General features: G+C 31.9%; 2 protein-coding genes across 2 annotated transcripts; one reads left to right on the top strand and one right to left on the bottom strand.

Moving 5' to 3' along the window:
- Window positions 1–1,141: 1,141 nt before the first annotated feature.
- LOC120269429 (structural maintenance of chromosomes protein 4) lies at window positions 1,142–12,689 on the top strand. The gene is made up of 28 exons (XM_039276762.1): window positions 1,142–1,297; window positions 1,707–1,796; window positions 2,015–2,116; window positions 2,201–2,377; window positions 2,623–2,753; window positions 3,628–3,706; window positions 3,785–3,942; window positions 4,016–4,091; window positions 4,498–4,626; window positions 4,694–4,838; window positions 5,765–5,895; window positions 6,072–6,224; window positions 6,313–6,502; window positions 7,290–7,423; window positions 7,511–7,669; window positions 8,217–8,522; window positions 8,594–8,770; window positions 8,953–9,036; window positions 9,107–9,316; window positions 9,405–9,494; window positions 9,567–9,688; window positions 9,771–9,926; window positions 10,015–10,122; window positions 10,240–10,300; window positions 10,493–10,627; window positions 12,045–12,132; window positions 12,230–12,302; window positions 12,407–12,689. Exons 1-28 carry the CDS (start codon window positions 1,181–1,183, stop codon window positions 12,507–12,509), a joined length of 3,684 nt encoding a protein of 1,227 aa, XP_039132696.1. The 5' UTR covers window positions 1,142–1,180; the 3' UTR covers window positions 12,510–12,689.
- A 6,613-nt stretch (window positions 12,690–19,302) lies between these two features.
- On the bottom strand, window positions 19,303–19,774 carry LOC120269488 (zinc finger protein 2). Its single transcript, XM_039276819.1, has one exon. The coding sequence runs from the start codon at window positions 19,761–19,763 to the stop codon at window positions 19,362–19,364; it is 402 nt and encodes a 133-aa protein (XP_039132753.1). The 5' UTR covers window positions 19,764–19,774; the 3' UTR covers window positions 19,303–19,361.
- Window positions 19,775–27,204: the final 7,430 nt, after the last annotated feature.

A 27,204-nucleotide genomic window follows, 5' to 3' on the forward strand; every position in this document is an offset into this window, starting at 1 on the left:
AATAATAATATTAATAAATTCACTGGGATGCCAAAGGCATTCGGTTATGGTGGGTTGTAGCATTAATACGGTCATTTGGTGAAAGATAAAATATAGTGATTAAGTTGAATTTCACATAGAGGAATTAATTTTACACCCTCATATGAATTCCAGGACTTGTCCTCTTTATCAAATATATATAAATATTTATTAGCGTAAGTGATAAAAATTTTGATTGGTTAAGTAAATAGTTTTTCGGTACAAATTTTTGTACCTTGCTTTCTTAGAAACCAATGGGTTTAGTGAGTAAATTACTCTCTCTGTTTTTTTTTATCTGTCGTGAATAACCGAATCTCACATACCAATAAATTTAGTTATTTCACAAATTTTTATAAAAAATTTATTTTCTTTCCAAAATTTCACATTTCTCTCTCACATTTAATTGCAAGAAGAAAATTAAATCAAAGCGTTAAGTTAATTTTGGAGAAAAAATAATAAATGCTTTTTAATATTAAAAAATGATAAATAAAAAAAATAATGGGTTTACAACAGGTAAAAAAGAACGGAGGGAGTAAAATAAAATAAAAATACAAATTTTTTAGTTATCTACACTATAAACAAAAAAACATCCCAAACTTATCATACAATTTTTTTTATAAAATTTAATTAATTAAATATAATTATATGTTAATTATTTTTTAAAACAAATTAATATTAGTAAATATCTATTGCTAATTAAAAAGTAAAAGGAATATTAATTTTAATTAGTTTAAATCAATTTAAAAAGTGTTATTAGCTTATACAAAAAAATTTTTTTAACCCATATAAATTTGTAAAATAATTATTTTAAATGCACACTAATAATACTAAAAAAATTAAACACCACTTAAGAATATTAATTTTACATGCGACTTAAAAAGGATAAAAATGAAATTTCTATGTAGTCAAGGGTCTAAAAATGAATATCACGGTTATACTTCAGGGACCAAATGTGAATTTCAACCTTAAATTTATTTATTTTTAAAATAAATTAAATAATTTTCATAAACACCCTTGCAAATATTGAAAATTACATCTAAACCATTTCCCCAATTCGAATTTCGAAAATTTCCAAATTTCGCGGCGAAACTACATTTTAAACCTAATTTCGCTCCCGCCTCCGCCTTCATTCTCTACTTTCACTGCTGCGAGCTTCACGGAGATGCCAATGGCGGCGACGGAGGCCGGGTCCGGGAAGCCGCGGCTTGTCATCACCGAGATGGTGCTGCGGAACTTCAAGTCCTACGCCGGGGAGCAGCGGATCGGCCCTTTCCACAAGGTGCGTCGCCTTTTATTGCCGGATTCTCTCAATTCTAACTCCTTTCTGAGATTTTCCAGTGCCATTCCTGTGGTTTTGGTCTTTTGTATGATGTTCAGTGTCTCTTGTTGTGCATTTTTCTTTTTTCAGTTTTTAGGGTAATTTGGGGGTTTGCCATTTGTTCTTCTCCAATTTTGTGGATTTTGATGGGTTTTCATGAGTGATTTTGTAATTTTTGTGCTAATTGAATGGTTAGTGATGTCAAGGACGCCTTGATTTTTTTAACTTTTTCTTCTTCCCTCTTTTATGCTATTTAGATAGTCTTCATTTTTTTCTTCTCCAAATTAGTAGAAATATTTTGGGTGCCTTGTTGTTTATTGGCTGAAATCATGCGGCAAAGAGTTGTCTAATTGTTATACAAATGGTTCAGAGCTTTTCGGCAGTTGTTGGTCCGAATGGCAGCGGAAAAAGCAATGTTATTGATGCAATGCTCTTTGTGTTTGGGAAGCGTGCGAAACAGGTAAAAATCGGTAGCATGAGTTTCACAAACCTTACTGCCATTGACTTATGAATTTTGTGCTTGTCACTGAATGCATTCACTTTTGGTCTTTACCTTATTTAGCCAGCAATATTTTTATCAATTGAAGATCATTTGTCTAAACAAGTTGGCACATAATTTAAGTACTGATTCTTGCTTGGCTTTGAGCTCCATTTGGATTCTTGTTGTTTATATTGAAGATGCGACTGAACAAAGTGTCTGAGTTAATACACAATTCTAGCAATCACCAGAACTTGGAAAGTGCAGGAGTTTCAGTTTACTTCCAAGAGATCATTGATAAGGTATTCTTTCAATGGCTTAAGAGTCAATACTCTGTCCTTGCATTTCAAGTGTGATCTGTATTGCTGATTGTCTTCTTTTGCTAGGAGGATGGAACTATTGAACCTGTTGAGGGTAGTGATTTTGTTATCACTAGAGTTGCCTTCAGGGACAATTCTTCAAAGTACTATATCAATGACCGTGGAAGTAATTTCACTGAGGTCACAAAGAAATTGAAGGGGAAAGGTGTAGATCTGGACAACAATCGGTTTCTTATTCTTCAGGTTTGATTAATGGTAGATTTTTATTTCTTTCTTTCTTTTATAGGTATTTATTTATCATTAGAAGAGATCAGTAATAAGGGTTTAATCAGCTAAAGTTTCATTAGCTTGATGTTACTTTATGGTTGTGTTATGTTCGTGGTTATGCGAACGCCTCTAATTTACAAAATCCTCTTTTACCTTTTTTATTTCCCTGGGAGAAACATTTGGTGGCTTGCTAACATGCATGTCATGCGCATTGTGTTCAGGGTGAAGTTGAGCAGATTTCACTAATGAAACCCAAAGCCCAAGGACCACATGATGAAGGGTTTTTAGAATACCTTGAAGATATTATTGGAACAGATCAATATGTAGAAAAAATTGAGGAAGCATACAAACAGTGAGTTTGTTATTTGAATATCTTTCTTTAGATTCTGGGCTTATAGGCATCTGTGTTTTTGTCAATCCACTATATGTTTTTGTCTATTGATGTTTTCTGCTGTTTCTGTCCTATTTTTACCACTATTAATGCTGATGTCTGAGAAATAATTTATAGGATGAGAGAGGAATGTCAAAGCTCTGTAGTTAATTATGATTTTGCAATTTTTGTGCTTTAGTTCTATCGGTAATACAAGCTTGTGCACTCAATCATCAGTCATCGTAACTGTGTTCTTATGTGCCTACGGGTGAATTAGATGCTTTAGTGAATATCTGAAGCCAGTGTTGTGGTTCTTGCTGTCTTGCGTCTTCCTTGTATGCCTATTGAAACTACATGGATGAACATGCCAAGATAGGTACTAAGTTTATAGTAGCAATTCATTTGTATTCATATGTAACCGGTATGCCATGTGAACCTCTGATCGCAGCCCATCTATTTGTTCTTTACCAGGTAAACAAACTGTCTTTGCAGCAACAGTTAACCTAATAACCCTCATATAAAGCATATCTGTATTTGTGGTTCAAGTAGCCACTCTTGTTACACAAATCAAATATCTGACCTTGCGCTTACTCTACTTCATGCTTTTTTTGGTGATGACTGTATCAGGGTCACGACATTAGTTGATCTTCCTTTTGTATGCTTTCCTTGTGAAGCAGGGTCCAAATCTTGCTAATTTTAATTTACACTATCCTTCCAAATTTGTCAGCTGGAAGAGTGAGCTGATGTTTGCTTAGCTGATTTGCTGATTATGCCAGCATGTGATCATTAGAATAGTTGCTTTAATTTGATATAAGGTACCTAAATTGTACTCATTCAATAAATGTGAGAAATGCAGGCTTGAGATCCTGAATGAAAAGCGCTCTGGTGTAGTGCAAATGGTTAAACTGTCTGAAAAGGAAAGGGACAGCTTGGAGGTGTGTGACCCCCTTTCCCATAACCTGCACACAGCCATTACTTATCAGAGACTAATCCCATGTGCTACTATTTTATAGAGTATTAAAAATGAAGCGGAAGCTTATATGTTGAAAGAATTGATTCTATTGAAATGGCAAGAGAAAGCAGCAAACTTGGCATCTGATGATGCTACTTCTCATGTTATTGAGTTGCAAGACAGCATTTCAAATCTTGAAGGAGATCTTTCAAACAAAAGGTTCTCTTTTTTAGGTTTTATTTTTAAGGATATTTATGAACTCAGCAAGAATGAGGATTTATTCCATTTGCAGAGAGAAAATTCAGCAAAATTCTGAAACTCTGAAGGAACTTGAGGCTGTGCACCAGACATACTTGAAACAACATGAGGTGCTGAGCATCTTTTTAATAACATTAGTTACATGGGTGTTGGGACTTAACTCTACTAATTGAGTTGCTTGTTTGTTAAACCTCTGCAAGTATTAAGCTATGTCTTCTCATACAAATGTTGGGGGCTATTATCTCTTTTGATGTTAAGATTTTATGTTTCCCACAGTATTATTTTAAAAAGATACTTATATATTTATGAAGCTTCCGTTTGCTATGCCTGATACTAGCATTGTCACTTTACTTAGTTCTAGTTTTGTCTCTAATCAATTATCATCTATAAATGTTACGTTTTAGGTAGAACTGATGACATCTTTTTCTAGGTGCATGATATTACAAGTTGCTTCTTGAGCTGTATTATGTATGTCATGATCTTTGCTTTTTACTTGTCTGAGGCTAAAATCATCAGGAACTTGACACTGATCTGAGAACATGCAAGGAGCAATTTAAAGAGTTTGAGAGGCAGGATGTGAAATACCGTGAAGATTTCAAGCACCTGAAGCAAAAAATCAAGAAGTTGGAAGACAAGCTTGAGAAGGTATGTTTGGAGTATCTTGTTAACCCATTAAACACCAATATGTAAATAATTTATATGTTTACTGCAGGACTCAACCAAAATTGATGAAGTTAGTAAAGAGAATGAGGCGTCATCAAATCTGATTCCAAAGCTTGAGGAAGAATTACCAAAACTTCAACAACTCCTCCTCGATGAGGAGAAAATCTTGGAGCAAATTCAAGAGAGTTCTCGAGGTACTCCTATTGGGATATTCCAGAATATGGACATCGGCCTTTAATTTTATGAATGCCTTTTAGTCTAATACCGTAGTAGTTTTTTTATCATCTTAGTTGAGTTGGACACTTATATGATGCAGTTTGAAGTTTTTATGTATTCATATAAGTAGATATTTGTATCTTGTAGCAGGCTCTCTTTCTCTTTATGAACTTATAACTTATTAAGGGACAGAGAACCTGTTGTTGGGTATCTCTGATCTAATGAGGCCAACAAGAAACATGTTGCTGCTGCACCTAGAGGTAAATGCAGGTTATTCAGTCTTTAGGTCGATCTCCTGATCATTTATAGCATTTGGCTCATTTGTGACATTGTGGGAAAAAGTGTATTCTTTCACATGTAGAAGGGTAACACTGGCTTATGTTTGTTTTCCTTATAGTAGGGGACAACCAAAAATTTTTCTATAATTGCAGTCCTTATGAAATATATCACAGTTAATTGTGAACTTTGCCTATAATTAACCCAATTTTGTTGGTCCATCCATGACGATTCAGTTGCCATAAACTTGATGCCAAGGTTGGTAAACCATATGTATGATATAGCTACTAAGATGAAACTGGCCTCATAGGTGTATTTGTGCTAATTTTTAAATTTTGAGAATTATGTGCAAATAAATAATGCAAAATGGGTTGGTTGGTTTTGAATCTTGGCTTGATTTGAGATAGGTCTATTCTTGGATTGTCATTTTTATTAGATACTATGCTGGTTATTCTAGATTTGCACTAAACCACAAAAGTGTATGTTATGTACCAGTGCTGTACTGCTTGAAAACAAGCTGGATTTTAGAAAAGCAGCTGTCAGTTAAGCTGTAGCATGAGTTGTTCCGATTTTGAACTTATATTTTCCATTGTAATATTCTGATGTTTGATCATTTGTTTAACATCAGATGAAACAGAGAGGTATCATGCTGAGCTTGTTAAAGTTCGAGAAGAGTTAGAACCTTGGGAAACTCAACTGATTGAACACAAAGGAAAACTTGATGTTGCAGTTGCTGAAAGTAATATGTTGAAGGAGAAGGTATGCATGCAGTTTGTTGTTTGTAGATTTATTTTGAAAGTGGAAATTTACTTAAGTGGATATCTGTCAGTCTTCTCTGCAATATGACTCTCTCACCTCTAATAAGATTTAAGCTGCTGAAGCCTGGTTATTGCTTCCATTGCTTAATTCTGTGGCTTTTTTTGATGTGTCGTCAGCATAATGCTAGTCGAGCAGCTTATGATGATGCACAACAACAGATGAAGGATATAATGGACAAACTAAAAAATAAGCATGAAGATGTGTCTGGAATTCAAACTAAATTGGAGAAAAATAAATTTGAATCATTGGAAGCCCATAAGTTGGAACAGGTATATTTGGCAATGACCTTGTTATTCATGTTTTTTTCTTTCTTTTGCGTTAGGCCAAACAGACTGCTGAGATAGGCTTACTTGACAGGAATGTGTGAAGAAGCAAGAGTCTCTCCTCCCTCTTGAACAGGCAGCTAGACAAAAAGTGGTAGAATTTAAGTCTATGATGGAATCAGAAAAGAGTCAAGGAGCTGTCTTAAAGGCCATACTGCAAGCTAAAGAATCAAAGGAAATAGATGGAATTTATGGTCGGCTGGGGGATCTTGGTGCAATTGATGGTTAGGCTTTTGTCCTCTGTTTTTTTTATCCTTTTCTTTTTTTGCAAATTGTTGACACACACACACTCTAGCCTAAAGGATTTATATATTAATTGGTGAGCAAGTATCAGATTGGATTCTGTTTATATTTGCTTAGCTACTAGTTAAGAATTGCAGGCGACTGATTCGTTCTGTAAAATATACATAAGTTACAAGGCAGCATTAGATGAAGACCCTGCTGTAGCTCCACTTTATAAAACAAAAAATAGACAGGTAACCTAGAGAATTTAGTATGGGGCTCAGAAAATTAGTAAGATGTGTCTACCACCCGTTTTTTATACTTACCAAAATTTGCAAATCCTCTTGACATCTCCAACCAGCATTGTACTTGAAGCTCACCTACCAAAGGCTGACTTAATTGGGTGTAATTTGATTTTTTAAATTTTACTTGCGCGCATGTTGGTGGAGTAATCTATTTTTGATAAGTGATCACAGATCATCCTTCCTGTTAAGCAAAAAAAATCATGCTATACTAAGTACTGCTGTGCTAAAATCTTCTCCAAAATAAGATTATGTACACAACTGACTAAACCATTCTTTTCCATTTTCTGGTCATTTTTTCAGAAAGGTTGGTGTGAATTTAAGTGACAGGTTTATGATTATGAGTTGTATCTGCTTAGCAGTTTTGGCAAAAAATAAGATAGACCCGCTATTGTTTTCAAACTTATAGACTTTATATGCCAGATCTATACCTTCTACTTACAAGGTGTGAATTTATTTTTTGTTTTTATTTTTTATATTGGTGCAGCCAAATATGATGTTGCCATATCTACTGCATGTGCTGGACTTGATTACATTGTGGTTGAGACTACAGCTTCTGCCCAAGCATGTGTTGAGTTACTTAGAAGGAAGAATCTTGGTGTTGCAACTTTCATGATACTGGTATCTTCCATATGAATTCTGTTATACTCAAATGTCCATTTCTTTTTCCTTAACTGACTCCTTTTTTTCTCTATTGTTTTGATAAAGGAAAAACAATTAGATCATAAACATAAGATGAAGGAGAAAGTTATAACTCCTGAAGGTGTTCCCCGCCTATTTGATCTGGTCACCATGAAGGATGAACAGTTGAAGTTAGCATTTTTTGCTGCATTAGGGAACACAGTTGTGGCAAAAGACCTTGATCAGGTATTTTACCCCTTTGTATTCATCAAAATTCAGTTTGGTTCCCATAGTATGCTTTTGAAGAAGTCACAAGCAAGTGGTGAATATTGAGAACACATCTTGTTCTTAGACAATTAGTGGTCCATCTACACATCACGCAGAACCTATTGTTTTCTATTGTCTATTTGAGTGTCCAGAGTGCTACTTAAAGTATTGTCAATGTTAGTATTTTTCATTACCTGCTAATGAGGATGGATTTCTTCTTTCTGTCTCCTTTTAAAATGAACAATAAAATGTTCATCCAGGGCTTTTTGTCTGATAAATAATTTATGTAAACATCTTAATAAATTTTTTCACTTTGAGTTCTCTTTTCCGTTTCATTCAGGACCAATTGATGTTAGTCGTATTTCTTAAGATGGTAAGATGGTTTTAAGTTTTGAGGCTAAACGTTTACTTGAATGAGGGCAATATTTATATTTAAGATAATCACTTTTTTGTCTTTAACAATCTGCATGATCCTTTATTTCCTCAGTGGATATCCATACATTCTGCTCTTCTCCAATTTTGACAGGCTACTAGGATTGCGTATGGCAGGGACAAAGAATTCCGCCGAGTGGTAACTTTGGATGGTTCACTCTTTGAGAAATCAGGTACAATGAGTGGCGGTGGGAGCAAACCGCGTGGTGGTAAGATGGGCACATCAATCAGGGCAAGTGTTTCAGCAGAAGCTATTGCCAATGCTGAGAAAGAGCTTACTGACTTGGTTGATGAGCTGGCTACATTGCGCCAAAAGATTGCTGATGCTTCAAGACGTAGTCAAGCGTACAAAAAAGAGGAAGCCTGTTTTGAAATGGAATTAGCCAAAAGCCAGAAGGAGGTAAATGCTCCTGGCATAATGATATTTTTAGACTCACTAGGTCTAGTCAATGCACCTTTTATCTTATGCAGATAGACAGCCTGAGTGCACAGTACAGTTACATAGAAAAGCAACTGGGTTCTTTGAAGACTGCCTCACAACCGAAAACTGATGAGGTGAACAGGTTGAAGGAGCTTGATCAAATTATGATCACGGAAGAACAAGAACTTGAAAAACTCACTAGATGTTCTGGCAAACTAAAAGAGAGAGTAAGTGCCAATGGACTTTAGGCGGTGTTGTTGCTTGATTATCAATCCATGAAGGATCAGCTTTTGCTTAAGATATTTAATATCTAGTCAGTGCTATTCTATTTATTTATAATCATTCCCATATTTTTGCATTTGATGTCACTCTTGTTTGATTTGTTCTATACTTGATTATTTTCTTTCAGGCTTCTGAACTTCAAAATATGATAGAAAATGCTGGTGGTGAAAGATTAAAAAGTCAAAAACTGAGAGTCACCAAAATTCAATCTGTATGTATAAGTGGTGCAGTCCACCATGATGCACTCCATTTATTATTGACTAATATGTTTTTTTCCTTAGGACATAGATAAAACTAGCACAGACATCAACCGGCACAAAGTTAAGATTGTCACTGGTCAGAAGGTGTTGAAGAAGCTGACTAAAGGAATTGAAGAGTCAAAGAAGGAGAGGGAAAAGCTCATGGATGAGAAGGAGAATATGGCGGCCACTTTTAAAGAGATAGAACAAAAGGCATTCTTAGTTCAAGAAAATTACAAGAAAACCCAAGAGGTGCTCAAATCACCCAATGTTTTGTACAAGAATACGCTTCTTGCATAGCTGTTTGCGTCCAGATATATGATACTTTGATGTTCTGCAGCTTATTGATAAGCATAAGGATGTACTTGATGAAACAAAAGGAGAATATTACAAACTAAAGAAAATGATGGATGAACTGCGAGCTGCTGAGGTTGCTGAATGGACATACTTACTTTCAAATCGCTAGTTTTTATTAATAAATGGTTAGAATTGGATGACTCAGGTGGATGCTGATTACAAATTGAAAGACATGAAGAAGCTTACTAAGGACTGGGAAATGAAAGGGAAGGCATTCAGGAAAAGGGTTGATGACATACATATAAATCTCAGTAACCATATGAACCAGTAAGCAGTGATTATTTTGTGTTCTCTTGTGCTTTGATAAATCCTGACCTAAGTTGCTGTAAATGAATGTTTATGGAATTAGAATTCGGAAAGATGCAGTTGATCCTGAAAAAGTTAAAGCTGCATTGGAGGATGACTCACTGAACAATGTATGTGACTTGAAAAGAGCAACAGAAATGGTAGCATTACTTGAGGCTCAGCTTAAAGACATGAATCCAAATTTGGACGCAATTGCAGAGTAGGCTCTCTATCATGTTCCTTGTATTGGATTGCTAATTTTGCTTTATTGCTAAACAACATATTAACAGCATATTTGGATTATCTAGATATCAGAAAAAATCACATTCTTACACGGAGCGTGTGGAAGAACTCAATGTGATAACACAGGAGCGTGATGATCTAAAAAGGCAATATGATGGGTGGAGGAAGAAAAGGTGTGTGGCTTTAGTTAATTGGTGCCAACTAATCTTAATCCATAAAATACAATCAATAGTGAGCATGTATGATGTGTTTGTGTCTTCTTATTTGTGTTTTACTGACTGGCATACTAGATTGGATGAGTTCATGGCTGGATTCAATGTTATATCTCTAAAGCTGAAGGAAATGTATCAGGTGTGTGAATTAGATATTTGCTGTATTAGGTTATGTACGATTGGGAGTTTGTATCTTATTTTATTAAACATAACGGCAGTAAGTTTTCTGTAGCACCATCCCTTGTGAAAGAGTTTCCTGCTTGGTATTTATCTTTCCCTGTCTTGTTGATAGGCTAAATATTTTTAGGAAAAACTGAAATTTGTATTGCAGATGATTACTCTTGGAGGTGATGCAGAACTAGAACTTGTTGATTCTTTGGATCCTTTTTCTGAGGGGGTGGTTTTCAGTGTCAGGCCTCCGAAGAAGAGCTGGAAGAATATTGCCAACCTATCTGGTGGAGAGAAGGTAATTTTTTTTTTTCTACTAGAATTTAGTGTATTTCCTCATTCTGTCATCACCAAACCCAGTTGCTATGTGCTGCAACCCCTGTGGAGATGATATGAGCCTATGAGGGGTGACATTGTATATTCCCATGATTAGTTGTATTCTATTGCTTACGATTTCCATGATGCATGTTTGCTCTAAGGGCGTAGGATGCTCCTGAAAATTTTTACTTATTATTATTATTATTTTGATGTCTTGAGTTGATGAGATATTAATATTAGTGGATTCTTGAAACATAAATGAAATTTAAAGTGCAAACTGAAACCTTTGCTAGCATTGCCCCGCCCATGCTATTTAGTTGTGAAAGAGTCCCTTCAATGTTTGCGAGTTTACCTGATTATTATTATGTCATTGTGAAGGCCAACCTTTATGAAAGAAGATTCCAGAATTCAGAGGTTAGATTGAACGATTAGAAAGTTTTCAGTCACAGGCAATTGATGTAGAGCATTCCTCAGTCAGCCCAGATTGAATAGGATCCACTGTTGGGTCTACAGATGATCCTTAAATTGGAGAAGATGTAGAAAAGCAAGAGACCAGAATGATAACTAAAGTTAGACCAACCTAACGTCTATTCCATGAAGAATAATAACTAATTTCAACTAGTTTTTAATCACGGCTCTTTTCTGTTATGTTACTGCTTAGGATAGGGTTCCTCTGAATATTTACATATCAGCTATTCAAGAATCAAGATGAGATTTCTATTTATATTTAAATTCAGTTTTCTATTGAAACAATAGTTTTCTACCTCCATGGTGTACTCTTTTTTCTTGATCTTCTTTGGCTCTTTTGCGTTGATCATTGAACATAAGTTCTAGATTGATTATTCTGGGTTGATCGCATCTGAGATTTGTAGGAATAGTGTTGTAAGTACTGATTGGTTCCTTACACTAGCCTTGCATCCATTTCTGAGGCTTGGACTGCGCACTCATCTACTTGATTACTGCAGTCCTGATCTCTAAATATTTTTATCTTGATCAACTCAAAGTTGAAATTTTTTAACATTTTACAATGCTGTTGTTTTGAATTTGAGGTTCTTTGCAGAAATAGTATTCATATATTGGAGTAACTGATAATCCCAAATTCATATTCAAATCATGGATATTCTTTTTGGGTCTCTCAATCAGCTCAAGGCTTTGGGTTGAATCATCCAGCGTTAATTACCTTGAATCTGTTCCAGATGGAAAGAAATGGATTTCTTAAGTTTAACGAAGATTTTCAACCTTTAATGTTCATAGCTTCTAAATGTTAGCCATGGTGACTAATGTCTATGTGGTTTATATGACATTCATTAGTATATATGTCAGCATAGACCTGCATATATATAGTTCATTCTTATTCATTAATGATTCAAGCGGGTTGAAAATTCAATCTCTTGCAGACACTGAGTTCTTTAGCCCTGGTATTCGCACTCCATCACTACAAGCCCACTCCACTCTATGTGATGGATGAAATAGATGCTGCATTGGGTACATGCAAATTTCACAATTTAATGTTTTATTTTCAAGCTAAAATAAAATTTACCATCCATCAAACATTGACTGATTCTGGCAATTTGTCTTGCAGACTTCAAGAATGTTTCCATTGTTGGTCACTATGTGAAAGATCGAACAAAAGACGCTCAGTTTATAATTATTAGGTCTGATCATCATTCATCTGTTCATTTTACTGTCATTAATTTTCATCAGTTTCCTTTTTTTTTTTTTAACTCTTATTTATCATCAAGTTTGGCATTGTTTGCAGCTTGAGGAATAATATGTTTGAACTGGCCGATCGACTCGTTGGCATCTACAAGACAGACAATTGCACAAAGAGCATCACTATAAATCCTGGGAGTTTTGTATAGATTGATTCAGATAAAGATTGATCATGGAACAACGACATGACGCTAATTGTGAGTTGTCTAATACTAATCCATCTTTTGATGTCCGGTAGTAAACTTAATTACCTGACATTGTTGTGTAAATGACTTATTATCATATTATGAAAGGATTGTAGATACTTGTAATGTGTAATGGCTTTCTCACATTGCCAGGAGTGATTTAGAATTTTCAACAAGAATTAATTTTGAAGGACTTTTATGTGTCCATGCATTTTGCTGGATATAATGCTGTGTTTGTTGCTGTAATGCATTAGATAAAATAAAAATGTCTAGGGGGTACAAAGCATAGAAAAAGATAAGTAAATCATGACTGTATGAGCTGTCTAGATGCTGAACATATAGTATTTGCAAGGTTGTCAGACCGGCCCGAGCATTGACTTGGCTAAACCCAAGGGTTATTGGTCGATGGGTTTGATAGGGTTGACTTGGGGTTTAACCGGGGTTAATAATAAATTATAAAAAAACATTATAATAATTAATAATATACAAATATAATATTAAAATTATAATTATAATATAAAAAACTACTCAAATTTGATATTTAAATTGATAAATGACTAGTGTTTTCTAATTATGTCATTTATTTTTATATTTTTTTAATATTTATAAATTTAATATATTAATATATAATTATCAAACTTCTCTTGGTGTTTTTTATTTATTTATTTGTTTATTGGTTGATTTTGTTAGAATAGATAAGAAATTTAATTCACTAATTTTTATATATATTTTTTTATTTGAATGATATATTTTATCAATAAATTATATAATTTATATGATCTCAATTGAGTTTTTATTTTGTTTTAAATTTTTATATTTTTTATTTAGTTAGAATATTTTATTATTATATTTTATAATAAAATTACATTTATTTATTATTAAATTTTTTTAAAAAATAAATTTTTAGAAAGTATTTATCATAACATATTAATGAATTTTATTTTTAAATGTTATGTTGTTAAGTTTATGATATATATATATATATATATATATATTGTAATTCTGTTTATTGATTAAAAATTAAAAATTAATATTAATAGATATATATGATTATCTGATTTTTAATGAAAAAATAATAATAATAATAATAAAGTATTAGATATTGTCAAAAAATAAAAATCCTAACATTGTGACCCGGTTGACCCGACTGGGTCAATCGGTTTCCGATTGAACCACTCGGGTCACCAAGTTAACACTGGGTTTTTCCATACCCGATTCAATGGGGTATACTTGGTTTCTGATTTTTTCAGTTGAACCGGTCGGACTAGTCTGAGTCTGACTATTTTGATTATTTGAGTTTAATTTAGCCCAAAAACTCTAAGTTGACAGATAAGATTTATATATTCAAATTAATCGATGTGAGATTATTAGTTAATTTAATATATTTTTTTGTATTATATACTTGTTAATTTTGATATATAATGTATAAAATGCAAACTATTCAAAGAACTAACATATAACTCATTTCCGACTGCTTCCAAATCTCTCTTTGGTTAATTAATATTAGTCGATAAATTACGTTTGTGATTCATTTTATTAAAAAGAAACACAAATACACACAAAAACATAAATATAAAGTATCAAAATCAAATCCAACATCTAAAGAGTCCTTGATTTCAAATGGTTGGTTTAGAATGTGAAAGACTAACTAGTGCTCCTCCTCCTCCTCATGCTTAGTCATATCATGTTTGTTCATTTTCATGAGCTGAAAATTCAAACATGATAAGTCCTACACCACCACAAAATCTTGCTTTGATTATGAATAACATTAACTTGTTAAGTCTTGTCCAAAAGATTTGGATTATATTTTGTGCTATTCTTGACTAGTCCTCTTGTCATGCCCTTCTAAGTGCACTCAAGTTTTCATTAACTATTTAAAGATATGGCTCCACCTCCACATTCATCCAAAATGATCCATTTCTTTCCAACATGTCATGAATTATTACTCCTTTTTGAGTTCTTAGAACACAAGTGTCATTCTTTGATTTGATAGTTTAAGTGCAAAATTAGTTACTGATTTTTTTTTGTTTAATTACTGATTGATTTGATTAAAGATATTTAATTGAAGAACCAATGCAATGCTTACACTTTGATTTAATTACGTCAATATGCTAAGCCAAAGATCTTTTTTTGATTTCTTATAAAAGTAATGTTGAGTTTCCACTTGTTGCGTGTTAAGTTTGTCATTTGGATTTTTATTAATGTTGGACTAATTCTGAGCAATTTCACTTGTTTATACCCTTTACCTGAATAAAGATAAACATGATAAAGGTAAGTTTGGAAGTGGAGTTTCAAAATCAGAAATGATGTCAGTGAAGGCTATCAAAATTTAGATGAAAATGATGGAAATGAAATCAAACTAGACTCGGTTCTTAGCTGTCAATCACTGGGTAAATCTGTTAGGTGCGTACTGTACTATAATCAAATTTTCATTTTGAACATCAAACTTCAATTTATATTATTATTTAGATGAAAATGATGGAAATGAAATCAAACCAGACTGGGTTTTAGTTGTCAACCACTGGGTAAATTTGTTAGGTGAGTACCGTACTATAATTATTTTTCATTTTGAGTATTGAACTTCAATTTATATCATTATTTCGATGAAAATGATAAAAATGAAATCAAACAAGACTGGGTTCTTAGCTGTCAACCACTGGGTAAATTTGTTATGTGGGTACCATATTATAATCATTTTTCATTTCGAGTATTGAACTTCAATTCATATTATTTGGTCACAAAACTTTAATTTGTGTTCACTGGATGGGTACCGAGAGGATTACTGGGAGAATTTGATGACATTTATAACGGATTTGTCATTTCACTACCAATTCGCGCTTCAGCTGCATATGTGTATATATATGCCATATCATTAAAGAAAGCCACATGGTTATTTTTATTGACCAATTCGTTGGGCCTACGTGGCATGTGCCGTATTAATAAGAGTGACCATGCGGACCCGTGACCCTCTTTAATGATGTGTCATGCGCGCGTATGCAGATGGAGGAGTAAACTAGTGTTAACTTAACAAATGTGACATACATGTTATCAAATTTTTCTTGGAATTTTCTAGGTATTCTATCACTAAACGCAAATTAAAATTGAATAATCAGATTGATACTAATTGTCGAAGTTCCTAGAAAAGAAAAAATTGCAATAGCACAGTATTCAATCTATATATTTATCTTTCAATCTCTTACTCAAAATAAAGTGTAAGTTGCATGGTTTCCTTAATTTTTGATAGTTTGAGTTGAAACTGAAATAAATGAAATGAAAGATGGAGAGTTTCACTCAATTATTTAATTTATGCCCATGCCTATGGTACTAATGTTTTAAAATAAAAATTATACAAGAAGATCTTAAAAAAATAAATTCAAAGAAAAAGGTCATCAATTTATGTTAAGGTACAATTATCATATAAATAATGTGTGTGCATGCATATAAAATAAAATTGTATATATGTGTATGTATTCACTTAAGTTTTAAATAATTTGGATGAAAAATGTTAAAAGGAAGCAATTAAGTTCAAGTTTTAAGGTTATTAATAAGTTGTAATGAATTACGTTGCTCATATGAATTGTAAGCATATGTACCTTGGTAAAGGGTGTAATGGAACCTTATATACAATTAAAGTGGTTAAATTAAATATTCATGGAATTAAAAAAAGTATAGTACCGTAAAAGATCAATACAATGAGAATAATTTTCTTTAAAAAAATAAAATAATTAAAATTGATAAGGCTCAAGTTCTTTAACCTTTGCAATTATATTATATATTGAGTATTCACAAATAATGAAACTATAAATTGCATTTCTTTACAACTAGAAACATCAAAATCTCGGTTGCACAACAAATAAATAATTTATTAATTATTAAAAAAAATCAAACTTGGCTCCTTGGGAATGGAAAACTACTTTACCTTATTACTATGAAAATCAATTAAATATATATAATAAATAAGAATACAAGATTTTCTTTCATATATTTTGCGGACTTTTATAGAACGTAGATGAGAGAGAGTGACATGGATTGGTGAGTAGAGAGACTACAATAGGTGCAGTAATAGTACCAAAGAATTGTATTGATTGAAAAAACGAGTTGGAGAGTTTGTTGGTTTGTTTTATAGTTTCTCCTATAGGTCTGGCTACAATTTATTGAGGTAGTGTGCATCTGATGGTCTAAGAGTTTAGCTTAAATTACTGTGCATCTCACTCGGCACTATATGAGATAGTGTCTTGGTTTTGTTTTATAGCTCCTCCCCTAAGTTTAGGTAGAAATAGACTTGAATGATTATGATTTTGTTGAAATACTGTGCATTTGATGTTCATATGGTTCAATTCAACTTAAATTACTGTGCATTTCATTTGATACTATGCATCCTACTTTGGCACTATGTGAGAGAGTGTGTTGGTTTTGTTTTATAACTTTTACTAGTAGTTTAAATTATTGTGCATCCTATTTGGCACCATGTGAGAGAGAGTGTACTGTAGGTTTTGGAGAAATAAGTATTGTGCATATGATGATTAGATGATTCGGCTTAAATGACTATGCATCCCACTTGGTACTATTTATAAGCACAGTAATATTGTTGTTCTGTTTATGAAATAAATCTAGTGAGATGCTGATAGGTGTTGATCCAACGATTCATCACAAATGTTTGTAGATATTAAATCTACAGAAGTTTGTAGATGATGGGTGCTTATATATAAATATTTGCCAACTCATATATATAAATAAGAAAAAAGAAGATAGAGTGATATATATTTATATGGGAAAACATTATCTAAGTAAGTCCCTAGATTTCAAATCTAGGGACATTTTAAATCTAAGCCGTTGGATCATCATCCGATGGTTGATTGATTATATAAACACTGTACATCCTTTTTACTCGCTCATGATCATCGTGACAACACCGTAGAACGCTGGGTTTCATCATGTTTATAATGAGTAAGAGCTGCCGATTTTTATCCGACGAGCTACTATGACATCCCTAGAATCGAAATCTGAGACGTCCCTGAGATGTATATATATATCTATATATATATATATATATATATATATATATATATATATATATGCACTGGCCAACAACATTCATAATCTATTGGCACCAGGTTCACTTCGAACCGTCTAGAGAAAATGGGGTGTAGGTAAAATCATGATAAATATATTTTTAATATTTTTTATCAAAAAAAATAAATCATATGATAGAAATAAAAAAATATTATTATAAATCAATTAAATTAAAATAAATTTTATAGTTTAAAAAATAATTAAAAATCTTCAAAATTATAATTATGTGGATATGATTTTAGGATGATAGTACATAAAATGTTTAAATATAATATTTTAAAAAAGAAAACATGAACTATGAGATACTGAAAAACTCTGTGAGGCCTATTATAAGTCCAAATTTATTATATATTAATATTATAATAAATTAAGTTTTATATTTAAAAAAATTAAAATATATAAATTGTGGGAGCTAGGTATAAGTCTTAAATATAGTTTTTTTTTTAAATATATGAATTGTGGGGCCTTAGATAATACTCCTACTAAATAAAAATTGTAAATATAGTTTTTTTAAAAATATATAAATTATGGGGCCCTAGGTATAAGTCTTGGTCATATATGCTTAGGGTCGACTTTTGTCCCCTGATCACAGACAGAGATTGAATCTCTCCTCATACCAGGGGAGCACATATGGTATATTTAGAAAATCCGTGTACATTCTTGACATATGGCTTACACATAATTGTCAAATATACATAGATGCATGTACCATGAGAGCCTTTATTTTATATATCCACCACATATGAAACTCACATAATATTAATTACTTCTTCACATAACAATTCATAGCATTTATTAATCTTTATACACATGCATGTATATGTCCTTCAATTTAAGTCATGCACATGTCTTAAATCTGTCCCTCAAGAATGACCCAGATTTCATTCTCATTGTTTCAATTGGATGCCATTGATTTCTATCACATCACTTCTTCCAAGTATTTTCCACATGCTCTGTTATTGGATCTAAAATAATAATAATAATAATAATAATATGTGTGCATGTCTTGGCCTTACAAGTCACAACCATCAGAAGATATGAAAACAAACTTCAATTTGGAACATTGCAAAGCCTAAAAATATCCTCACACACTCTTTTTCAATCATATGTTGTATATATATATATTATCAAGTATTAACAATAATATAAATAAATAAATAAATAAAATAAACTTAATCTATCCTTTCATTCATATATTCATTCATGACATCAAAGCTTTCATGCAAAACCTTAATTTCAATAAACTAACTATGTCTTCGTATAAAGAAGACAAAACTAAGAACATATATAACAAATAGATCAAGAAGAAGCTTAATTTATTAATTCATTCATAAGACCATAGCTTTCATGCAAAACATTAATTAATAATACTTCAATAAACTAACTAACTCTATGTTTTTATATAAATTAAGAAGCAGCTAGATTAATATATTAAAGACATATATAACAAACAGATCAAATTAATTAAAAGAAGCTTCATTCATTTCATTCATTCATAAAATCATACCTTTCATGTAAAAACAATACCAACAAACTAATTAACATGATCCTTAGTGAGCTAGAAAACTAAACTAGAGATGTATATATATATCATCACCTCCAAAGCTATGTCTTGATATAAAGATTAAAGAGAGGTGATATATATCTATACCAACACAAGCTCAACAACAACAACAACAATAACAACAACAACAACAAGCTTCATTCATTAATTCATTCACTAATTGATTCATTTTCATAGAATCATAGCCGGAGTGATAAGTCAAGTTCATCATCTTCAGGCCTTCGATACCTCCCGGGCCACGCCGGAGAAGAAGCTTCCCTCCTCTCAATCCTCCCAAGAGTAGCACCATAATAATTTTCTTCGGTCCCGGCTCGAGAAGAAGAGCCGGCCGAATGAGGCCGGAAAGTACTGATACTCAAATCCCGGCTTCTCTTAGCAAGACTTCTCTCAAGCTTATGAGCATTTTGATGTCCTCCCAAGGCTTGTGAGCTATAAAACTTTCTTTGGCAGTAGTTGCATGAGAAAATTCTAGCTGGTTCTGGTGGAAGATATGCAGCTGGTTGATCAAGCCCAAGGTCAAGGTTCAACTCTTCAATCATACTACTCTTGCTCTTCTTGTTGTTATACTCCATGACTTTCATGCCAAGGATATGCTTTCTTTGTTCCTCAGTGTGTGGTGAGTAATATATACTAGTGTGGTAGTAGTGTGTCTTCATGCCTCTTTCTTCTTTTCATATATATATATATACACACACACACACATACATTTATATCTATCAAGGAGACAATTAATTAATGTTGTGGTGTTCCTCAAGACCATCTATATACACACACATATATATATATACATATATACTAATTGTATAGTATATATGAGAGAAAGAGAGAGAGAGAGAGAGAAAAAGAGAGGGACAAAGGACTGAAAGAGAATCAAAGGAAGGAGTTAAGTGTTGATGTGTTTGTCTACCATAATAAAGGCAAAGATTGTGTCGGTAAGTATGTGATAAATATTAGATTGGCTTTCATCTATGACTTAGTTTGCAAGTGCATCATAAACTTGCATGTGAACTTTTTCTCTTTTGGTTTTTTTGTTTTTAAATTTGTTTAAGAGTTTTTTTTTTAATTGGGAATTACTTGCAATTAAGTTAACAAACACATTAAAAGTTGGTTAGCTACTTGTGTATTTCTTTTAGTTAGTTTTCATGCCAAGGTTTGATTATTTATTTATTTATTTTGTATGTATTTGTGTCTCTTGGTGATTGGTTGAATAAGTGTTTCAATGTTTAGAAATATTATTTGAAGGGAGTACGTAGGTAGAGGGAGATGGTTAATTAAAGAGAATGTAGGGGACAAGATAGCTAGGAGGTGAGAAACATAAACGGTGAATGGATTTTTTATCTTTTTGTAAAAAAATAAATATGCTTTATTAAATATCTATTTCAAAATTCCAACTATTATATATTAATAAAACTCTTATACAAAGCATGGTTTATATAAATAATAATATCAATTTGATACTGATTTTTCAGTTAATTAATTTTATGAAATTTTGATGTAATTTCTCAATGATATGTGATAGAAAAAATATATAAGGCAAATAATAAATAATAAAAAGCAGTGTCATTTAAATTTGAAATTAAGTATAAAGAACATAGAAAACCAATAATATATATGTATATATTACAAATAAAAAAAATTGGTGGAAAATTAATGAAAGGGCAATCCAAAGTAGTACAAGGATTAATGTGGAAATGGAGGACAGAAAGGAGGAAGTTGAATGGGCATCTTCTACTTAAATATTTAGTGCATGGACATGATATAGTGTGTTTTTTTTTCTTGGTCCGGCACACAAGCACTTATTAAATAGCTTCATGCATGTCTCTTCCATCACAGACACTCAAGCTGCCACCCTTGTATTACCTATGTCTTCCCTAGATCCTATTTCAATTTATTCCATTTTTTCATTATATATATATACACATACACACATATCAGCTTAGCATTATCATAATCAATCTTCTTAAATAGATAGTTTTGAAGTTCAATTTATACCTAATAAAACTATGACTATTATCATGCAGGTAAAAGTTTTTTTTCTTAATTTTTTTCAAAGTTATATATGGAGTCAAATTTCTAGTTGAATATGTTATAGTTGTGCTATGAGTAACAAAGGTAGAGAGGTTTGGTTTTACTATTGTAAAATTTATAATGTGTTAAATTTTACTATATGTTATTGGGATTTAATTATCATCCAATTATTAAAGTTTCGTATTAAATCCAATGTAATTTATTGGACTAGGTGTGAGGATTTTTGGGGATTGTTTGGGGTTCTTGTATTTCTCTCTTCCTTGATCCATATAGTGAAATGAGGTCAAGATTGTCACTTTATTGAGCAAGCGAAATAATTAAATTATATAAATTTTTATGTTTTTTTTAGTGTGGATGTTTATGTAATTCTTTTTGATTTTATTCTTGTAACATTTACATATTTTTTTCTCACACTATTATACATTAATATTTATATGACAATATTATACACTAATTAAATCGACATTTCACACTGGTTTGATAAAAAGTAAAATTATTATATATGTAACTATTTATTATTAATCAAAAACCATTTTTCCAACATACATATTTTAATAAATAAAAAATTTGAATATTTAATGGGATACTGAACTAGAGATGCATATTCTTCCAAGTTTGGAAAAAAAAAACTTAATTCATAAAATCAAAAAATTACAAACTAGAAGAATATTATATATGTGTGTATTCAAACTTTTAGATTAAATCTAGTCCAAATAATTAAAAATGTATGTGATTTACATGATATTATTGAAGAAATGAAGTGAAGATAAAGTGGAAAACAAAGTGCATTGAATGACAAATTCTAAGAAGCATTCTTTTAATAAGTATCAAGTTAAATATATATGCATGTTCCAATGGCATACAATTAAGATCATCCTTAGCAACACCCACTTGACAAAACAATGGACCACTTATTCCCACCACATGATAAATGCATCCAAGTTAATAATTAATGGACACTAGTCATTGTACCCATTAGATATGGTTATCTACATGGTGTGAGTGATATATGTGGTATATGTCCTCCCATGTTTATTAAGATAGTGATATTTTGTCTCCTATGATTTCTCACACATCTCATTGAGTTTTTGGTTTCAATATATTTGAATTTATTATTGTAAGTAGATACATAAATTATATTTATTGTAACGAAAACATAAATATTTTGTTAATACTAATTTAAGGGAGAAAAATTTGAGTTGAATTAATTCAAAATAAGCTTGAGTGATTTGATTAAATTAATGGCTTCTATATCTTCAATTGCAATTAAAAAAAAAAATTTAAAAATAATATAATTACATAGAATATGTTTTTGTGGTTAAATTAAATTTGAATAACAACAGTAATAATAGTGTGGATATTTTTATTTTTTTAAAACAAATTAGCATATATATTTAAGGTTCAGGTCTATTTGTTTGGTTGCCATGTGAATTGTTCTTTTAATTAATTAATATTACTAATATTAGAAGATTGACTAATTATCAAAGTGTTCACTCACTCTTCTTCTTCCTTTTAAAATGTTGGTCCTTTACAATTCTTTTTAAATTATGTAGTTTATTTTTTACATTTATATGTATTAAAAATTTTATGCCTGTTTTAATATATACATACATACATACATACATACATACATACATATATATATATATATATATATATATATATATACATACTAAAGAGTAATGTCCAAGTACATAGAAATAAATGCAAAAGATTGACTTGTTTATTCTTGACCCCCTCATTGAACTCTTTAGATTATATTTGCTCAAGGTAGAGAAGTGGTACATTTTGTATTTTTATTTGATATATATTACATCAAAGTTTTAGTAAATTTAATTATTCATACTAAAACTAATTAATCATATATATATACACACACAACCACAATGGTGCATAAATTTCCATATACACACAATTAAAAACAAAACATATATTCATTCATATATATATATATATATATATATATTAAATTTTTGTTCTTGTCCATAAAATAAAAATAATAATAATAAAGAAGATGATATTGATGACGATGATAATAAATTGATAATTTTTCATTTACTTATTAAGTTCACTTGGAATATCACATGTAATATAAGATAATTAATGTTAAAATTACAACTAATCTAAAAGTATATGTTTTATCAGACAAAGTTGACAATTTTAAAATTAATATCAAATGAATGATAAATTACATAGTTTAAAATTATTATTACTATTATTATTATTATATTAAAATTTCATGATCAATGAGGTAAGTTGATGAGATGTTGTGGTCTTAACCACCACAAATGAAAAACTTGCAAGTGATGTGTGCTTTATGAAAAGAGTTTGCACTTTTTTGATGGCTTGATAATTATTTGTGGGCCTCATTAAAGCTATTAATTTACATGAGAAATTAATGTTTCTCATTTTTAATTTAAAGACTACTTAGCATCCGTGCGACATTAATTACGTTTCTTCTAATCCTTTCTCTTCTTTGTTTATTTATTAACAATTTCTCTTATTTTATTATTTTTTTTAACTCCCATCTATGTAAGATAAATTCCCTATCAATGTCCTTCCTCTAATATTTGAATATATATTTGATTTTTTTTAATATTAAATTAGAGTAAAAAGAGGCATGCCATACATAAACTTTAACAAGGTTTGGCCATCTTTGTTTTTTCTTTTGAATAAATGATGACACACATATATATATATAATAAATACTATGCTTGTGAATAATCCACAACTAACCAAGCATAGTATTAGACTTTACATGATTCAGTCAAATATTTGATTCACATATTATTTTTTTTTAAGAACCATATAACTTTAAAAACGCGGTTATATACATAGCTCAAAATTGAACCGGTTTGAATTAATAAAGATGAATTATAATATCAAAAATTCATCGATCACAGATCTCATATATATATATATATATATATATATATATATATATAAATCTTATATAAATGGAACCCCAAGAATGGGTCCAACAACAAAATAATTCAAGGGACATCACATGTTCAATTATTGAGAAACTATATATGATTATACAACTTGCAAAACAAAAGGATTAATTAGGTTAAAAGGTGCAAACTTAATACATAAAATATCATTGATCACATCATCATAGCAATTCCCACCACCACCCAAAGACCTTCCTTTTGTCTCTAGCATAAAACATCTCAAGTAGCTAAAACTTAACCTTCATAATTCATAACTTTGTGATCAATGGCTAACAAGAAGATCAAGTTTCAAGTGCTAAGAAGGCTAAAACAAGCAGTGAAGAAGGTGAGGTTAATTATATCATTCAATGCAAGCAAGTTGTTCATTTCTTCAATGGCAAGGTCACCGGATTCTCGCCGGTTAGTTTATAGACGGCAACCGAGCTTGTTAGATTGCGGTTCGAGCTTCGAAAGAGATAATGAAAGTTTTTATCAATTTGTTAGCTTGTCGAATGAGATGCCGAAGAATAGAACAGTGTCAAGGACCACAAGTGCATGTTCATCAAAAGATGAAGGTGATGAAGATGTTGATAAGAGAGCTGAGGAATTTATTAGAAATTTTCATAAGCATATTTGTATGGAAAGACAAGTTTCACTTAAACTAAGTTATTGTACAAAGGAAAGGAATGAATGATTAATTTTTTGGGTTTGGTTTGTTGTTGTTGTTGTTGTTGTTAATCAATATGGATTTATATATATATAATTTTTGTGGAATGATTGTTTGGTTAAGATGAACTAATATGTTCAAGGCAAAAATTAATATGTTTTTAATTTTAGGAAGAAATATTGGTAATAATAAATGAGAATGAATGGTGATTTGTTTGTTTATTTTTCTTTCATCTTCCTTAAAAAAATGGGTCAAGAAGGGATATATGATATATATGAGGGTTAAATAGTAATTTTATTAAAAATAAATCTAATTAAAAAATAATGGATCTTTCTTTTTTTAATAAGAGGATTTTAAAATATTAGAGAAAACTGTGGGATTTTTTAAAAAGTAAAATATGAAGGCATGACATGTGTTTTAAATAAAATAAAAATAAATAAATGTGTTTTAAATAAAATAAAGCTCTCCACCTTAAATTGTGTACGGATTAAAAATTTTAAATAAAATATATTAGTATGAAGAATTAAATATCATATAATACAAGGTCTAGATCACATAGAAAAAATAACAAGATATTTCTAATAAAAAAATTATGATTTAAATAAGTGGAAATTGCCAAAAAAACCCTACAACTTTGCCAAATTGCCAAACAAACCCCCATAGTTTCGGAATACCCAAAAACCCCTTCCTTTTCAACTCCATGATTTTGAAACCCCCAAAGTACGTGAACGGCATTAAACGGAGTGTATTTAAAATTTTATGGACTGAAAAATGCCCTTGCACTGAAGTCGTGGTCTGCACTCCATTTCGGCGTGTGAGAGAAAGTGGGTGGGTTTTTCTTAGGCATTACAAATGCTTGTCTTCTCTCAACTCGCGACTCGACTCAACTCGCATCTCCGACTCTTCTCTTCCCACAGCACTCTTCCCTTTCCATCTGGGCGTCTCGAAGAAGAAGTCCCCGTGCAAGTATTCTGAGATTTCGTCACTTTCCAGTCTAAGGTATTCATTATGGTTTTTTGTTAACTATTCTGTTACGAAGAGACATTTTTCGGTTTTGGTTTGTGATTTTGTTTTTGTTGGAAGACATCAAGCTTTCGAGGGGATTAATCGTACGGGGTTTTTGTTAGTCTGCAGGGAGATGTCTCGGCTAGGGTTTTTGTTTTGTTTTACATTTTTCGCCTATGTATACGATCGAAATGGTTTTTCCGATTGTTGTGCTTTTGTGTAATGTTTATAATCTCACGCTTTACCCTTTCGGTTGATATGGTTGCGATTGTAAAAATGAGGTCTCCGCTTAAACAATGAGCTTTCTACGGCTTTAAGTTAGTTCGTCTCCGCTTAATTATTTGTATCTCTCGTTTAATAGTATACGCCACTACTTAAAAAAATGATATCGGTGTTTAAGAACCGAGTGTTTACCGCTTTAACAAATTACATTTCCGCTTAACAATGTCGTCGTTATTGTCGCAGCTTGTGATTATGGCGGTTAATCTAGTTAATGGGCGATGCTACTTGACACCTGCTGAGTGGAGACCATGGGTCGAATTGAAAGTTCACATGATCCCTCGACATCGGGAGATCATCCAGAAGGACACCGCTCACAGATTTCATCGAGTTGGAAGTCGTATACCAAGAGCGGGCCCTTCTCGACTCTGCTGCGGAGATACGATAACCGCACCAATAAATTCGGGATCGGGAAAGCATCTGACTTTCGAGCTCGAAGATGTGGCAATCGTTCTTCGCGTCTAGCGATGGGGAGGCGATCGTGTTTCGAAGAAGAAAACACGTCGACTTTCAAGAGAGGTATTTATCGAAGACGCACGAGAGACACGAGAGACTCCATCGGGAGCACTCTTCAAAGAACTCGTTGGACGAGAGGGAGAAGAGGAGAATTTTTGCCAAACCATCGATGGTGTACCTCCCGGGTACAATCCTCTTCCCAAATACCTCCCCGCTCGGTTCCTAACCGGATCGTTGATTATGTCGATGATCTACCTAGAATGGGCGCCACGCATGGGCGCAAGCGACGCACAAGTGGCTTATGGAGGACATACCACAAGCCGCTACCCGAGTCGCAATCTAGATGCTGCGGGAAGAAGACCAACACGGGTATGTTAAGGGTTGCAGTGGCGCTTAACATCCCGGGTTTCTACGAGTCGACCGGAACCCGGAAAGAAAGTCCGTTCTGCAAGATCCCAAGGATGCTCGTGCTACGGTGAAAATACTTTACTGAAGCAAGCTGACGATAGAGACGAGTTTGTCATCTCTCGAAGGAAAAGAGGTAATAATTCAAAAAAATATTTTGTTTAATCGTAGACGTTAACGCTTTAACCATATCATTTCTACCGCTTTAACTTTATTCATCTATCGCTTTAACATTATAACTTACCGTTT

This window comes from Dioscorea cayenensis, chromosome 9 (genome assembly GCF_009730915.1).
Source record: "Dioscorea cayenensis subsp. rotundata cultivar TDr96_F1 chromosome 9, TDr96_F1_v2_PseudoChromosome.rev07_lg8_w22 25.fasta, whole genome shotgun sequence".
Classification (NCBI taxonomy): domain Eukaryota; kingdom Viridiplantae; phylum Streptophyta; class Magnoliopsida; order Dioscoreales; family Dioscoreaceae; genus Dioscorea; species Dioscorea cayenensis.